The 15,880-nt window shown below is 34.5% G+C and overlaps 1 protein-coding gene across 8 annotated transcripts in view; it reads left to right on the top strand.

Moving 5' to 3' along the window:
* The window catches only part of ATP13A3 (ATPase 13A3), an 80,916-nt gene that overhangs the window by 25,344 nt on the left and 39,692 nt on the right, over positions 1 to 15,880 (top strand). For 7 of the 8 annotated variants that reach the window (XM_033855634.2, XM_033855630.2, XM_033855632.2 and 4 more), the window contains 11 exons: positions 135 to 317; positions 619 to 689; positions 2,669 to 2,749; positions 3,897 to 3,966; positions 5,984 to 6,118; positions 6,596 to 6,668; positions 8,994 to 9,125; positions 10,437 to 10,616; positions 10,762 to 10,919; positions 11,657 to 11,845; positions 13,442 to 13,503. In XM_033855634.2, the coding sequence (XP_033711525.1) occupies positions 135 to 317; positions 619 to 689; positions 2,669 to 2,749; positions 3,897 to 3,966; positions 5,984 to 6,118; positions 6,596 to 6,668; positions 8,994 to 9,125; positions 10,437 to 10,616; positions 10,762 to 10,919; positions 11,657 to 11,845; positions 13,442 to 13,503 (1,334 nt within the window). The remainder of the gene's footprint in view (positions 1 to 134; positions 318 to 618; positions 690 to 2,668; positions 2,750 to 3,896; positions 3,967 to 5,983; positions 6,119 to 6,595; positions 6,669 to 8,993; positions 9,126 to 10,436; positions 10,617 to 10,761; positions 10,920 to 11,656; positions 11,846 to 13,441; positions 13,504 to 15,880) is intronic. The other variant, XM_073804040.1, reaches the window with a different exon arrangement.

Genomic DNA, 15,880 nt, shown 5'->3' with positions numbered 1-15,880 from the left:
ATTTAGTGAGTGAAAAGTGAACTTTCTCAATTAGAGATAAGTAAATAATATATCGTGTAAAGAATGGAAACCAATATATATGGTTATGTAATATGCATAATTGACTCTTTATCCTTATTCCTTTCTCTTCTAAGGATGAATTCAGAATGTGGTTTTGTGCAAAAATTCGCTTGCTTTCTCTGGAAACTCCCCCATTTTCAAGCCCCAAATCTATGGCTAATAAGGTTTCAAATGGCCATGCAGTTCACTTAACTGAAAATCTGGCTGAAGAGAATAGGCTTGAGATGAATAAATATTCACAGCCTCAATCACAACAGGTATTGTGATCTTAGTCTCAAAGTTCCTTTAAGAACCAGAATTGTTACATTTTATACTATTACGGATAGTCTATAATTTTGTACTTGCAGTTTTTTGTTTGAGATTATATGCATATAAAATGCCTATTTATCATTGTATATAACACTTTAGTTATTTACTAGAAGAAATAGATTACATGTCACATGTGATTGCTTTAATTTTAATAGTTGTTACATTATATGCTAAATTTGTGTTAGTAAACTTAATTGTTAACAAGTGATAATAATGCTTTTTGATATAACCTTTATGTATGTTCTACAGATTCGTTATTTCACCCACCATAGTGTAAAATACTTCTGGAATGATACCCTTCACAATTTTGTTTTCTTAAAGTACGTACTTTTCTTTTGTTTGGATTATGAGTATCTTGATAATGTTTTAGCTAGAAAAGAATTCATTTTAGTGTTACATAAAATTGAAGAGGTTTTTGTTACATAACTTTCATTCACTTGTTCATTAATAACTTCTTGGTGTTATTTGAATACTTACTAACCATTTTAGAATAAATCCTATCTGCAGCTTGTACCTTGGCAAAACTTACATAAAAGTTAGAAGCAGTATGCTCCCAAAATCCAGTCTGAGTCCTTTTCTTTTTAAGGATTCATCTAAAGTGAATTTTGAGTATACCTTTATTTATTATTTATTTATTTATTTATTATTTATTTATTTATTTATTTATTTATTTATATTTTTGTGGTATGCGGGCCTCTCACTGTTGTGGCCTTTCCCGTTGCGGAGCACAGGCTCCGGATGCGCAGGCTCCGCGGCCGTGGCTCATGGGCCCAGCCACTCCGCGGCATGTGGGATCTTCCTGGACCGGGGCACGAACCCGTGTCCCCTGCATTGGCAGGTGGACTCTCAACCACTGCGCCACCAGGGAAGCCCTGAGTATACCTTTTAGTCTTTCAGTTCTTTTTCTTTTTGAGGGTTCACCTCAAAGTGAATTTCGAGTGTACCTTTTAGCCTGTCAGCGTATCTGAATTATCACCTCTCAATTTCCTGACAGTTCCATCCACTTGTACTTGAGGGATGGAGTGATAGACAAACATAAATTTCACTTTAATATGTGGATAAAGATGGGACATCATCAAACAAGTTAAGCCTTGGGTAGGACATATTGGAATAATCCTTTAAAATTTATTTTTTGTGGAGGCTTCAAATGATATAAGTACTAAACTAGGATTCTATTTTTATTGCTGTTAAAGTGATTAAACACTGTTAAGTATCGTTGCTTGAGAGTGGCAAAGGAATTCTTAATATTAGCAGTAAAAAAAGAATCACCTTGTGAACATTTAAAATGTTCATGCCTGGATTTTTTTCCTCAGACACTAAAGAATTGGTATATTCTGGAATGGAGCAGGGCAATTCCACATGCCTACTTCTGAAGACCATTCCTAGTTAAGAACCATTGATTTCTTTATAGAACACTGCCTATAAATTGTCATTTTGTTTTTTAAAAAAATTTTGACTTGGAGCTGATCCCTGCTGCCTTTGGAGAAGTAATCCATCTCAGTGGGAAAAAAGAGTCAAACATATTTGCTGTGTAGCCTTTGCCAACCATACCAACTTGTAGAATTTAAACTTATCCCAGTGATAGCAGCTAATCATGGGGCTTGGTTTTTCTATCCGAAAAAAGTAGAAAAGGATTGGAGTTAAATGATGTGTTATATTCTCTTTAGAGTTTTTCTGAATAGCATCTCAGTTAAAATAAGCATAATTAAGACATTTGTGGTGGAAAGTAGATATGCTAGTTGAATCCCAGTTTTAATAGTTACAGATTTTAGACATTGCCTGTGACTCATACAGATTCAGCACTTCTCTTCTCAGTATGTATTAGATGAGGGAAGGATTTAGATGGATGCTTTTGTAGAAAGAAAAATGAGTAGGACTTCTTAGAGTGAAGCTTAAAAATTGAAGAGGGAAAACTAGATAAAAAGTAAAAACTTTTTCATCTTTAGTTTGGAATTCTTGAGTTAGTCATACTTTAATTTTATTAATTATTTGCTCTTAAAACTTTGGCACAGACTTAAAGGATAATAATATTGTTACATAAGCTTGAGTATTGAGAGCCATCTTATTATGTGACACGTTGGATAATTTAGAAGTTGCCATATTTGAGACTTAGACCTTTCATTATTGTTTTATCTTAGGAATTGGAGATTTAAAAATTGTCATCCATATCTCAGTTTTTGTTAGGGGTTTCTATTTGTAAGGAAGTCACACTTTAAAACCAGGAATATAGAAAAATGAGGCATTGAGAAATATGGATATTTTAAACTTTGTTTAAAGTAAAAACTTTGGATTTATTTAGGGGACTGGATGAAGGTGTTTCTTGTACGTCAATTTATGAAAAGCATAGTGCAGGACTGACAAAGGGGATGCATGCCTACAGGTAATTTTTATCCAACTAAAGTTAGACCTATTATCAAAATTCCTAAATAAAGTAGTATATATAGTCTACCCTTTTACCATATAGTTGTAACATTAACAGGTATTTAAGTATTATAGTAGATGACAACTTATTGATATTTTATTTGGGTAACATTGTCTCTCAGTTTAAGAATTATAAAAATGTTGAAGCTGATTTTGAAGTGAATATCCCTGATAATATACTGTATTTCATCAGTTCTAAGGTGCACACTTCCCTGCATTTTAACATCTCTATAAGGAGGGTGTGTCATACAGTGGGTGGAGTGTCATCCTTTACTTGACAGCATTTTTGTCTTTCTTGATAGTACATAAAATCATGGAATGTCTTACAATTCAAATCTTAGATTTACTGAAATGTTGGGAATTGTAAGCATGAGCTCAAATTTACCACAATGAAAATTTGTAAATTGGGAGACATAATCCTTCTTATAGTGTTATTCTTTGCTAAAGTATAAAAGTATACCAGTGTATTACATATCGTAGAGATAAATGCCTTTTTCAACTACACTAGAAATTTTCTTGTACTCCTATAGCATGTTCTTTCAAAGGGTTGGAATATAAATTCATTCATTCAGGCTTCTACTTCATAAAAGGCAAGAATTAATGTATCATATAGGAAGTACTATTATAAGGAATTTAAGTGGAAGGTTTTAAGCAACTTAAGCATTAAAAAAAGCCAAATGTATAATGTTCTGAAATAAACATTTTTAGTACAGTATTCTTATTAGAAAAATAGTACAGGACCCCTCAAATTTACTTACGTAGTCTCTTGCAAAAATTAATTGCAATTCAAAATTGTTGAGATGTATTTTGTTCATGGGTGGAAAAGAAAGTCTTTTGTTGATATGGTTATTATAGACTAGTGGGAAAGGTACTTGTCACACAAAAAGATAAAGTGATAACAGTATAGTTATCCAGTATGGACTACATTGATTTAAATACTGTAGATAGTTTAAATTGTAGAAGACAGCTGTTTAGAAACATGAACGTTTAAGTTCTGGATTTAAGGAGCAGTCGGTGGTTTGAGCCTTATCTAACGCAATGCCTTCCCTAAATTGTTATTATGATATAATATAATGTAATATTATTATTGTATTTTCCTGTTATAGAAAATTGCTTTATGGAGTAAATGAAATTGCTGTGAAAGTGCCTTCAGTTTTTAAGCTTCTAATTAAGGAGGTAAGACAATTGTACTTGTCTCAACATTTGTGATCAATAGGTTTGCCATTTGAAAAGAGCCAGGATTTAAGTAATGATATCCTTGGTGTTTTGTTTCCTAACTTCTCTTTGCTTATTTTTTTACTTGGAAGGGCAGAAAGATATTCCTCTGATAGATCAGTAATTTGGGAGCATGATTACTTTTTTATTTTGTCTAATTTTTTTCTTTTCGAAGTCTGTTGTTTTTTGTTTTTTTACTCTCAGGAAGTTGCACATCTAAACCTTGCCCTATTTTACAGATGTATACACCTGTCTTTTCTTTTTTCCCGCTAATTTTTTTGGCCGCGCTGTGTGGCATGTGGGATCTTAGTTCCCTGACCAGGGATCGAACCTGTGCCCTCTGCAGTGGAAGCGTGGAATCTTAACCACTGGACGACCAGGGAAGTCCCTCCTTCTAATTTTAAAAGCGATTAATCATGTTTTCTTCAGGTGGTACACTCTTAGGAACTAGGCATTGTGCCAGAAGTTTGGAATTAAAAACATGACATGATGAGTAACAATGAGGAGCTTGCACTTTAGCCCAGGAGTAATACATGTCAGTAGTTACTGTGGTGACCCTTCAGTTGTAAGAGCTGTAGAAGCGGTGGGGAATGAGGGATTGCAGGCATGTAAAGGAAGGAGTAAGTGGTTTTGCCGAGGAGAGTGGGTTCTCCAGTCTTTCTGGTTTGGGGCTAAAGTATAGAATTAGCTGTATTGAGTGAATACTTTTAGTAGAAGGTACAGATTGTTTTCCGTCAGTTCCTGAGAGTGGCCATATAATGCGGCTTTAGAGCATAGCAAAGTGTAATAATGATTAGGAATTAGAAACACTGGTTTATAATGTGACTTCATCAGTAACTAGCTTTGGTCATTAGAAGACCTTTCTCCCTGCTGTTCCTTTATTGGTAAAATTGTAGGAAATCCTTTAATGATCCATTTGATTTTTTTTAAGGGAACTTTTATTTATTTATTTATTTGATTTATTTATTTATGGCTGCTTTGGGTCTTCGTTGCTGCGCGGGCTTTCTTTAGTTGCAGTGAGCGGGGGCTACTCTTCATTGCGGTGTGTGGGTTTCTCATTGCAATGGATTCTTTTGTTGCGGAGCACGGGCTCTAGACACATGGGCTTCAGTAGTTGTGGCTCATGGGCTCTAGAGTGCAGGCTGAGTAGTTGTGGCGCACGGGCTTAGTTGCTCCGCGGCATGTAGGGTCTTCCCGGACCAGGGCTCAAACCCGTGTCCCCCTGCATTGGCAGGCGGATTCTTAGCCACTGGGCCACCAGGGAAGCCCATCTCGTTTGATATTGAAGTAAAATGGGACTATATATGTGAAAGTGCTTTAAAAAGTACAGAAGCATCAATTTTAAAACATTGGGGGTTATTAATGAAATTGGTAAAATACTATAAAATTTGGGTAAACAAAGTCCATTGCCAGGACTCCTTATCTTTTTTTTAATTCAGATTTTAATACTTAATTATTTCCTTAGAGAAAGCAAAACTGTAACTTATTTCATGTTTGTCTTCTCTTTGGACTCCAGTGAACCTTTGACTTATAAGTAAATTAGTGCTTCGAGTTCATAATAAGTAAACGTTTGTTCCAGTTGGTTAAAAGTTTTTGTATCCTAAAAAAAAAAAAAAAAAAAAAAGTTTTTGTATCCTTTAGCAGCACAGTAATTATTGAAAGTAAATGTATTTTATTGCTAAAGCAGAATGAAGAACAGCTAAATTCACACGTGTTAGCTGTTTCTAGCTGAATCTGTATTTGGGTTTGGTATGAACCTAAATGGGTGCAAATAAATTAAGCTTATTTAGTCAAACTCTAGTAGTTTGATGGTAAAAAAAAAAAAAAAAAAAGTAATATCTTGCCCTGCTCTTTGGGTAGTTACTTGTTACCGTAGGATACTACAGAGCTTATCCTGTAAGTATCCTGTTGGTTATTTCTTAAATCTGTATGCTTATAAATATCTCATTCAATTTGACTTAAAAATCTTGTTTTTTAGGTTCTCAACCCATTTTACATTTTCCAGCTGTTCAGTGTTATACTGTGGAGCACAGATGAATACTATTACTATGCTATAGCCATTGTGATTATGTCTGTAGTATCAATTATAAGCTCCCTATATGCCATTAGAAAGGTAAGTCCAATTTATTATGGGTTTCACAAATGTGTTTGTATTTTGTAATAACACGTAAGGTGTGTAGAATGATGCTTGGTATAACGTAAGTACTCCATACAGTTATTCTTTAGTTATGTGAATATGTACTCCCTTTCCCTCTTTTTTGAGGTGGGGGAAGGCAGCTGCTTTTTAAGAGTCAATGTATCGCTTGACTGCTTTGAGGCTGTAGGATCTATAGTTGCTTATCTAAGACTGGAATACTGGAGGGCTGATTCTGCTGTTTTCAGGGCTGTCTCATTAAAGTGCTTCTTATTTTGTCTAATGTTTTGAGCTAAAATATTGAATGATCTTTGAATCTTTTGGTCTTGACCTTTTCAAAGGCAGAGTGATATGAATTTATTATTTTAGCTTACCTTATTTTATATTACCCTTGCTTTCTAATAGCTTGAAGAGTTAGTTTATATTAACAAGTTAAATTTTTTTTCCCTGATTCAGCAATATATTATGTTGCATGACATGGTGGCAGCTCACAGTACTGTGAGAGTTTCAGTTTGCAGAGTAAATGAAGGTAAGTAAGTACTTCAGTTTACTCTTGGAAAAGTAAATTTAAAAAGATTTCCACTAAACCCTAATGTGTGAAGCAAGCCCAATATATTATACATATACACTTATTTCCATAAGAAATAAAAATGTGTGTTTGGATTTGTACTCATGTTTCTGTATCAAATTCATTCATTTATGTGAAATTGTATTTTTCTATAATGTGACACATACTATACTAGACTCTTGGGATACAGTGGATGGACATAGTCCTTGCCATCATTGAACTTCAGTCTAGTTGGAAAGACATGATAAACAGAAACAGTAACGTGTGATAAATGCTATGATAGGGAGAAGTCAGGGTTAGATATTAGAGCTCATTTACTGTAGGTGTCAGGGATGCCTTCTTTGAAAAGGTATTCTTAAGTGATTGAATTGGACAGATAAAAAGTAGGTGAGAAAGTGGTAAGGTGGGGGTGAGAGAGGGATAGAGGAGGGTTCTAAGTGCCCAGAGGCCTGGGTATTAGAGAGAGTTTTGTCATCGTAATAACTGAAAGCAATTCAGTGGCAGCAACTAGATAGTGGACAGCCTTTTAAGGCTTGTTAAGGGATTTGGACTCTCCCAAAAGGCAGTGGAAAGCCATTGAAGAGTTTTAAGTAGGAGAGTGATATGATCATATTTGCCTATTTGAAAAAATCATTCTGGCTGCCATGTTCGAACTTATTTAGAGGGGATTAATATTAAAGGCATGAAATGAATCAGGGTGAGGGTTGTGGAGATGGAGAGTGGTGAGATGGGTTTGAAAGATACTTAAATGTGGGCATTGAAGAAGATTTGATGATTCATTGGATGCAAGGTGATACAGTGGTGTCAGGCTGGGGGCATGGATATTGGTGTCATTTAATTAAATAGGGAACACTGGAGGAGAAGCAGGATTGTAGGGAAGGATAATGTTTTGGACACGTTAGTTTGGTGAGATATTGAAGAGGTAAAGGAGATAAAGGGGAGGCAGCACAGCATCATGGGCCTTGGAGACAGTAGCCGCTTTGATTGATCAGGAAAACCAAATCAGTCTGCATCCTCTTGGCTCAGTATACTACATCCAGGTGTAAACCCAAGTTGGCCTGGCAGGTTGCTTTCTTCCTTGCGCTTCCTGGTCACTTGCTAGAGTACTAGCTGATAGTTTCTGCCTCCCTAGCTGCAGTCTTAGATGTGTAGCTTATTGGTGCTCCTCCTCTCCCCACTCTGCTGCTGCTGAAGATCCTGGGGATGCTAGGACAGATGCACTGCTCAGTGTTTAGCTTCCTTATCCCCTTTGTATAGTCCAACAGATCATTGATATTTAGTTTCTCAGTGCACCTAAGAGGGTTAGAATTTCACGTGGCATTAAGGCATTGAGTCACGTTTTTAAAATAAGGGATCTTATTAAGAAATGAAGATTATTATACTTACTACATGCAAAATAGCATCAGAATTCTTTAAAAGTTGTTTCCTCATAGCTTAGTAAACTACTTTTACCTTTTTTTAGAAAGGGAAGAGTATTTGTCCTGCAGACTGACATCACAAACAGTAGTTTTCTCCTCACCCATCTTTGCTTAGAAACCAGTGTAAGTCTCTTCTAAGCATAGTTTAATAAAATCTAGGGGTAGGGGAAGAGAGAGAGAATGCCCAAATATAAGGCCACCTTTTACTTGGGAAGATCATTAAAGAAATGTTTAACTAACTTGAATATAATACATAAATTTCTAAGGAAATAATGAACTAGGTATGACAAAGTTTAATTTATTTTATAAATTGATTTAAAATAATATCTAAGATATTTTGGGACTATTTTAGGAATATTGAGAAAACAATGAGACATTATGGATTATAAATAGTAGCAACAAGAAAAAGAATGCTGTTGAAGAAAGTGCTAAAATTTCAATGCTTTTATCTGTTTCCAAGGGATTACAGAAATCTGAGTTTATTTACCTGTTGCAGGGGGTCTCCTGTGTGGATTCATCATCTGTTTACTCATAGGGCTGATAGCTAAGATTGAGCATCCACCGTTGTAATGAGTGTTGAAGCCCACCTACCTGTTAGCTTAGAGGGGACTTGGCATCAACTCTGTGCAGTTGGCGTCCTATCCAGGGACAAACTAGCTGACACATTTAGACACCATGCTTTGTTAGCTTAAGGAATAATAATCTTATTTGTCAAAACTCTTCATCTATTGGAATTTTTCTATTTAACTCCATTATATTTTTAATGTATTTTTGAGATCAGGTGACCTTTGGATAGATCTTTTGTTTGCTGTATTCTTATTCCAAGTTAAAGAATATTCTTTTCAGACTTTTCTTTCTTTCAATTCAGAAATCGAAGAGATCTTTTCTACAGATCTTGTGCCAGGAGATGTCATGGTCATTCCATTAAATGGGACAGTCATGCCTTGTGATGCAGTACTTATTAATGGTACTTGTATTGTAAATGAAAGCATGTTAACAGGTAAACTAAATTAAATGAGTAAAACCCAGATGAGTTGTTTATAATGATACTAGGATTAAGTAGTTGTTGATTAAGCTATGTCACAATTAACTGTGCTGTTTGTGTCCTTTACTTATGAATGTCATGAATGTGATAGATATTTGTGAAAAGATTTTCTTTTTTTTTATTTTGAGGGAACCAAATTCTGCATTATACTCAGCTGTGATACTAAAGCACAATGCTGTTGTTCACGATATCTCGTCCTTCTTCTGTCCATTCTTTTGACATGAGGAAATGCTTTATCGTAAGGGAAGAGGAAAGAAATCCTTTGCCCACAGCATATTTACTTCTCACTTTGATATGCAAAAAGTGGGACTAGAAGAGTTGATATTTTTATTAAATTGGGGAGAAATAGACTTTAAAATAGCTTCCCTTTGGAAACTCACAATCTGGAGGTAGAGCTTTATATCTTTATTTTTTTTAATTTAATTTAATTTAATTAAAAAATTTTTTTTCTTTGAACATTTTTTTAACATCTTTATTGGAGTATAATTGCTTTACATTGTTGTGTTAGTTGCTGCATAACAAAGTGAATCAGCTATGTGTATATATCTTTTTATCATGACTATTTTTTAATTGTCATAGTCAACCTGGCAAGAAAGTGATTCCTATATAATACATTTTTGAACTGTTAAGAGTCTTAAAACACACTCATACACATAAATATCCCCACACACCTGTCACCTTTGACATAAGAAGTGTGAATGCTACAGAGCACTACATTTTAATGTTAAAAGAATTTGGCTCTTTTTTACTGTTAGAGAATTACCATACTCCTCTGCCTTGCTCGGATGCTTGTTCTCTTCTTACTCGTGTGTGTGTGTGTGGTGTGTGTGTGTGCGTGTGTGTGTGTGTGCGCGCGCGCGCGCTTGTGGTCTGGGAGTGGGTGGGATTAGGAGTGGATCTTCACATGTTGTGTGTGCTTGGGGTTGCAGAGTACTTCCTAGGTTAGTTCTCAGGGATACCAGAACAGGTGCTGAGGCGACGGTAGCAACCTCGTCTTCTTATTTGAAACTTGGCACAGTTATTTCCAACTGATTACCTTTGAGTCACAGATCACTTTCAGGAATTATTGTGGAAGACAAAATTTGATATTTCTGGGTAAGGAAATTGATAGACCAAAAGCTAATTGATTAAGCTATGTTATTCACATGTGAGAACTGTTAATAATTGTTGTCAACAGTATGATAACATTTAGGATATTTAACAACTCAAGATTTGTGTGTTTGATACTGATTTCTATGCTTTAACTTACGGATTTTTTTTTTAAAGGAGAGAGTGTTCCAGTGACAAAGACTAATTTGCCAAATCCTTCAGTGGACGTAAAAGGAATGGGAGATGAATTATATAGTCCAGAAACACATAGACGACACACTTTGTTTTGTGGAACAACTGTTATTCAAACTCGTTTCTACACTGGAGAGCTTGTCAAAGCCATAGTAGTTAGAACAGGTAGAAAATATTTAATCTTGTCTTGCATGGTTTAGCACATTTGAAGCCTATCGAATGCTTAATAAGAGATTCTGTTTTGAGAGATAATTCTCATTTTCTTATAAAAATACTATATAATCATTTTATTCTTTAATTTTTTTGAAAGGATTTAGTACTTCCAAAGGACAGCTTGTCCGCTCCATATTGTATCCCAAACCAACTGATTTTAAACTCTACAGAGATGCCTACTTATTTCTACTGTGTCTTGTGGCGGTGGCTGGCATTGGGTTTATCTACACTATTATCAATAGCATTTTAAATGAGGTATGTACATGGGACCCTTAATAGAGTTTGATTCTTAGTTTGATTCACATGTGGCTCTTGAAGATTTGAAATGTAGCTAGTGAGACTGAAAAATTAAAATTTTAATTTAATTTAAATGAATTTAACTTAAAAAAAAAAAGCCATATGAGACTTGTAGCTATTATGTTAGAAGGTACAGATCTAGAACATCACCATAAAAGCAGAAAGTTTTGATCAGCTCTGGTTTAGATGATCTTTTATTTGCTCTCTGGTTACTTTAAAAGAGGGAGGAGTGATCCCATACTCACCAAAAGCTTTATTTTTTCTTTTTTTAACCTCTGGTATATACAGCATTAAAATTATTTGTGATTACTGAATTGAAGGTATTTCTAAGGGACCTTGTCAAATTTCTTTTTTCTATCCCCTATAGAGACTAGCATAGTAGTTAAGAGTCAATATCTGATAATATTTGTTGACTTTGAAGTATGTAGTGTACGAAGTATATGGGGCTATTAAAGTAAGAATTAGCTTTAAAAATAGCTCATTCCCACAGTCCACTGACAATTCATTGAGCTTTCCATTTTGCAGAATGTCTAAAGGGAAAAAAATTATAGATAGTTAATACATGAATATACATACACACTTATTATATATAAGATTAAAAATGGTTTATAGACTTTTCACTAAAGAAATACCCCCATTGGGTTAATAAATATTTAATATTGGGGGTCTGACATTTATTTTTATGTTAACTGTAGGTAGAAGTTGGGGATATAATTATCGAGTCTCTTGATATCATTACAATTACTGTGCCGCCTGCACTTCCTGCCGCAATGACTGCTGGCATTGTGTATGCCCAAAGAAGACTGAAAAAAGTGGGCATTTTCTGTATCAGTCCCCAAAGGATAAACATCTGTGGACAACTGAATCTTGTTTGCTTTGACAAGGTTGGTTCAATGTCAATAATCATTGTCAAAGGTCACTTTGTAGCTTTTTAAGTCTAAAGTATTTAGATTAATGGTTTCTGTATTCTTTATCATCTAATTTGCACACGTTTTAAAAGAAATGTTCTTCTCATTTTTCTCTTTTAACTTATTTGGCACATGCATCATTTTTGTATTATTTCTTCTCATTATTTTTTCAATTTTTAATACTTTGGATATTGCTTATTTGCCCAGATCTACCATTCATATCCAGAATTATGCCTTATAGTAGTAGTAGTAAAATTTATCTGCTCTTTCACCTTTTTAACAGAATAGGCTCTATACAGATATAGTTACTGGAATGTTATTGCTGTAAAGTATATACATTTAGTGTTTGCTCTATGATTTCATTGAATGTGTTACAAAATTATGAAAGACACTGATGATATGATTTTATGTGAAAATGACAAATTTTGTACCTGTGTGAAATATACCTTGCCTCTTACAAAGGGTTCTTCTTTCCTCACCTGAAATTAGTTTTCCTAAAAGTTTAGAGAATTAAACCTTGGTCAGAAAACTTTCCATCTGTCTCTTCTGCGTGACTAACATGATAAGAATTTGATTTTTGTGCATCTTCATTATTAAAGAAAAAAATATGAGATGTATTTTATTAAGAGAAAAAAAAAGTCATATCCCATGACTGTGTTTTATGTGAATCTGTTCAGAAAATTTTACTTAAAATTTTGCTTACTCTTTTTTGGAAATGTTTTTAAAATTTTTAAGCAGACACAAAAGTGGAGAAAAAGATGCAAGTATAATAAATCCTCGTTTGCCCATTATCCAACTTAAACAGTTACCAACATTTTGTCAGTCTTATTTCACTATCCCCTCATTTTGAAGGTGGCAGCATCAGATATGTTATTTCATCCATATACTTCGGTATATAGCTCTAGAAGATAATGTTTTAACAGAACTTACCACAGTACCATTATCACTGCTTACTACACTTAACAAAATTAACAGTTCCTTAGTATTACCTAATATCCAATTCATATTCAGGTTGCTCTGCCTTTCTCAAAAATATCTCAAATTTTTACAATTTGTGTTTTCAGCCAGAATCCAAATAAGGATTTCATTAGTTATAATTAATCTGTGACCATTGCTTTTCTTGCCTCTCTTTCCCAGTCATCTTATTGAGGAAACCAGGTTATTTATATCCTGAATTTGCCTAATTGCACCTCTTGATGTCATTTAACTTGTTCCTCTTCCCTTTTTTGGCTCCCTATGCCCTAATCTCCCCATCTTGTGTTGGCATCCTTCATTGATTGATAGGTCGATTGGTGCATTGTTCCACCATTTAATACTATAAGTACATAAGTATACTATTCCACACATATCTCCCCCTACCCCGCCCCACCCACAAAGAGGAACCGCACCATAGGGAGTGTTCTGCACACTTTTCCTCACTTTTTGTCCTGCAAGTTACTCTGTTAGTACATGCACAGAGATCTTACTTATCCCCCTCCCCATCTTATAGCTGTATTGTACTCCATTATGTAGTTGCAGCATAGCTTTTCATGATTTTGTAAATGTGTGCTTTTTTTTTTTTTTTTTTTAAAGACTGGAACTCTTACTGAAGATGGTTTAGATCTTTGGGGGATTCAACGAGTGGAAAATACACGGTAATTATTAGCTAGACTTGATCATTTATTTTAGTTAATTTTAATAAATATTTTAATATAGGAAACATTCAAACATATAGAAAGTAATATTATAGCTATGTACCCACCACTAAGATTATACAGTTGACATTTTGCCATATTTGCTTCAGATCTCCTAAAAGATTTAAAACATTACAGATATTGCTAAAGTCTTAACCTATCCCTTTTTCTATCCCTACCACCATTTTGAAGTTGTATTGTTATCTTTGCATGTTTTTATATTTTTACTTCATATATATCTACCCATAAACAAGATCTGTTTATAAATAAATATACACAACTGTTATGTACTGTATGTGTTTTGCTGCTTTTTTGCCTCATAACATTGTTTTCAAGATTCATCCATGTTGATATATATAGATCCAATTTATTAATCTTAACTGTTGTTTAGTATGCTGTTATGTGATTAAACCATAATATTTGTTCTTCAGCTAAGGTACAGTTTAACTTTTTCTCCCTTTTTCCTTCCACTTTCACAGTGTCGCAATTAAAATTCTTAGGCATACAACTTCTGTGAGCATGTGGTTGAGTTTCAGTAAACCAGCTTCTTAAAAGTTTCACTGCTGGGTCATACCGCACATGCATGGCCACAGCTCTAGTAGGTACTGTCTACTTGCTCTCTAAGTGATGGTGCTAACCTACACTCTCTCCCTCAGTGGGTAAGAGACCCTGCTGCTCCATATCCTTGCTAAACTTGCCATTGTCAGACTTCTAATTTTCCCAAATGGATAGATATGAAATGGTATTTCATTGTGGCTTTGTTCAGAGTTTCTTTGGAGTTTAAGCGTATTTTCACATTTTTGGAAGGAGGGTCATTTAGCATTCTCTGTATTGTCAGTTTATATCATAATTTTTTTAATGGTGTTGTTTGTCTTTATCTTATTCACTTGGTAGAAGTCCTTTGTATTTTCTGGGTGATCATCTTTTTCAGTACTATACATTAAAAATATTTCACCAGTCTCTGTTTCATGTTTTTACTTTGTTTTTGCTGTCTTTGATGCTTAAAAGTTTTACTACTATAGCTGTGTCTATGCCACTTCTTATTTTTTCTCTCTCAAAAGTCTGTGGGGTTTTGGTTTATACAGTCTGAGAGACTATTGTTTGGTTCATGTCATGTCAGAGCTGTCACATCTTCTTGGTAAATAGCGTGTCACATTGTGACCTTACTTATCCCTAGTGATGCGTCATGCCTTAAATTCTGTTTCATCTAATATTTGTATAGTTTTACACCAGCTTGCTCTTGCCTGATGTTTGCCTCCTATATCTTTTTTTCTATCTCTTTACTTTTCAGTCTTTGCGTTCACATTTATTGCCATCGTGTTCACATTTATTGTGATTTCAGATATATTTGAAATTATTTCTACCATCCCTCACCCCAATTCCCAAACACATTTTCTCATATTTCTCTCATTTTCTCAGAATTTATACATCCTAATCTTTTACTACTTGTCCTTAAGTTATTAATATTCATATTTAGAGTCTAAAGTCCATGGGTGTCTTTATTAGTTTCTAAACCCCCAAAACCCATGCACTGTACACTACTTTTACTTTCACCTCCCTTTTTATATGTATTTGTTGCATAACATTTTATGATTATGATTTTGGTTTTATACAGTCTGCATGCAAGGATTTACCTAGGTTTACGGATACCTTTGCTAACCGTTGCTTCATGTATCCCATTCCTCTGGATTAAATTGCCATCTTCTGTAACCACATTCATTAGTAGTTCTTTGTTTCGTTCTCTCTCGTGAATGATGGTGTAACTGTATAGATTCCTAGGTTGACAGCTGTGTTCCCTCAGCACCTTGGAGGTGTTATTCCATTTCTCCTAACTTCTTCTGTTATTGCTACTGAGAAGTCTTAGTCTTCTTTAGTAATTTTTTTTCTACTTTATTTAAAAAAATACTTCTTTATGCTTGATTTCTGCAGTTTTACCATGATCTTTTTCTTTGTGCGGTACTCATTTTGCTTCTAGATTCCAAAGATTCATGCTTTTCCTAAATTCTGGAAAATTTGCAGCCTTTTTCTGTTCCATTATGGCTTTTCCCCCATTCTTTGTTTTCTCTCCATCTGGGAATCCTAACCATACCCTGGACAAGAAATTTCATTTGGTTCTTTCCAAATCTGCCTCTCCCCTTTTCCCCGCCATGGTGTCTTGTTCTTTTTCTAAGTCTGTAATTTTAAAATGCCTTCTTTGCATTCTTTCAGATTGCCATTCTATTATCTCAAGTTTATGGGATTCTAATTCGGTCTTTGTTTTGTCTGTTGAGTCGTGAGAATTGTTTCCTGGTTCATTTTTAAATTATGGACTCATCCTTAGCAGGATTTTTCTGTGAGT

This window comes from Tursiops truncatus, chromosome 4, assembly GCF_011762595.2.
Source record: "Tursiops truncatus isolate mTurTru1 chromosome 4, mTurTru1.mat.Y, whole genome shotgun sequence".
Lineage (NCBI taxonomy): Eukaryota > Metazoa > Chordata > Mammalia > Artiodactyla > Delphinidae > Tursiops > Tursiops truncatus.
This window is presented reverse-complemented; position numbering and strand designations above follow the sequence as displayed.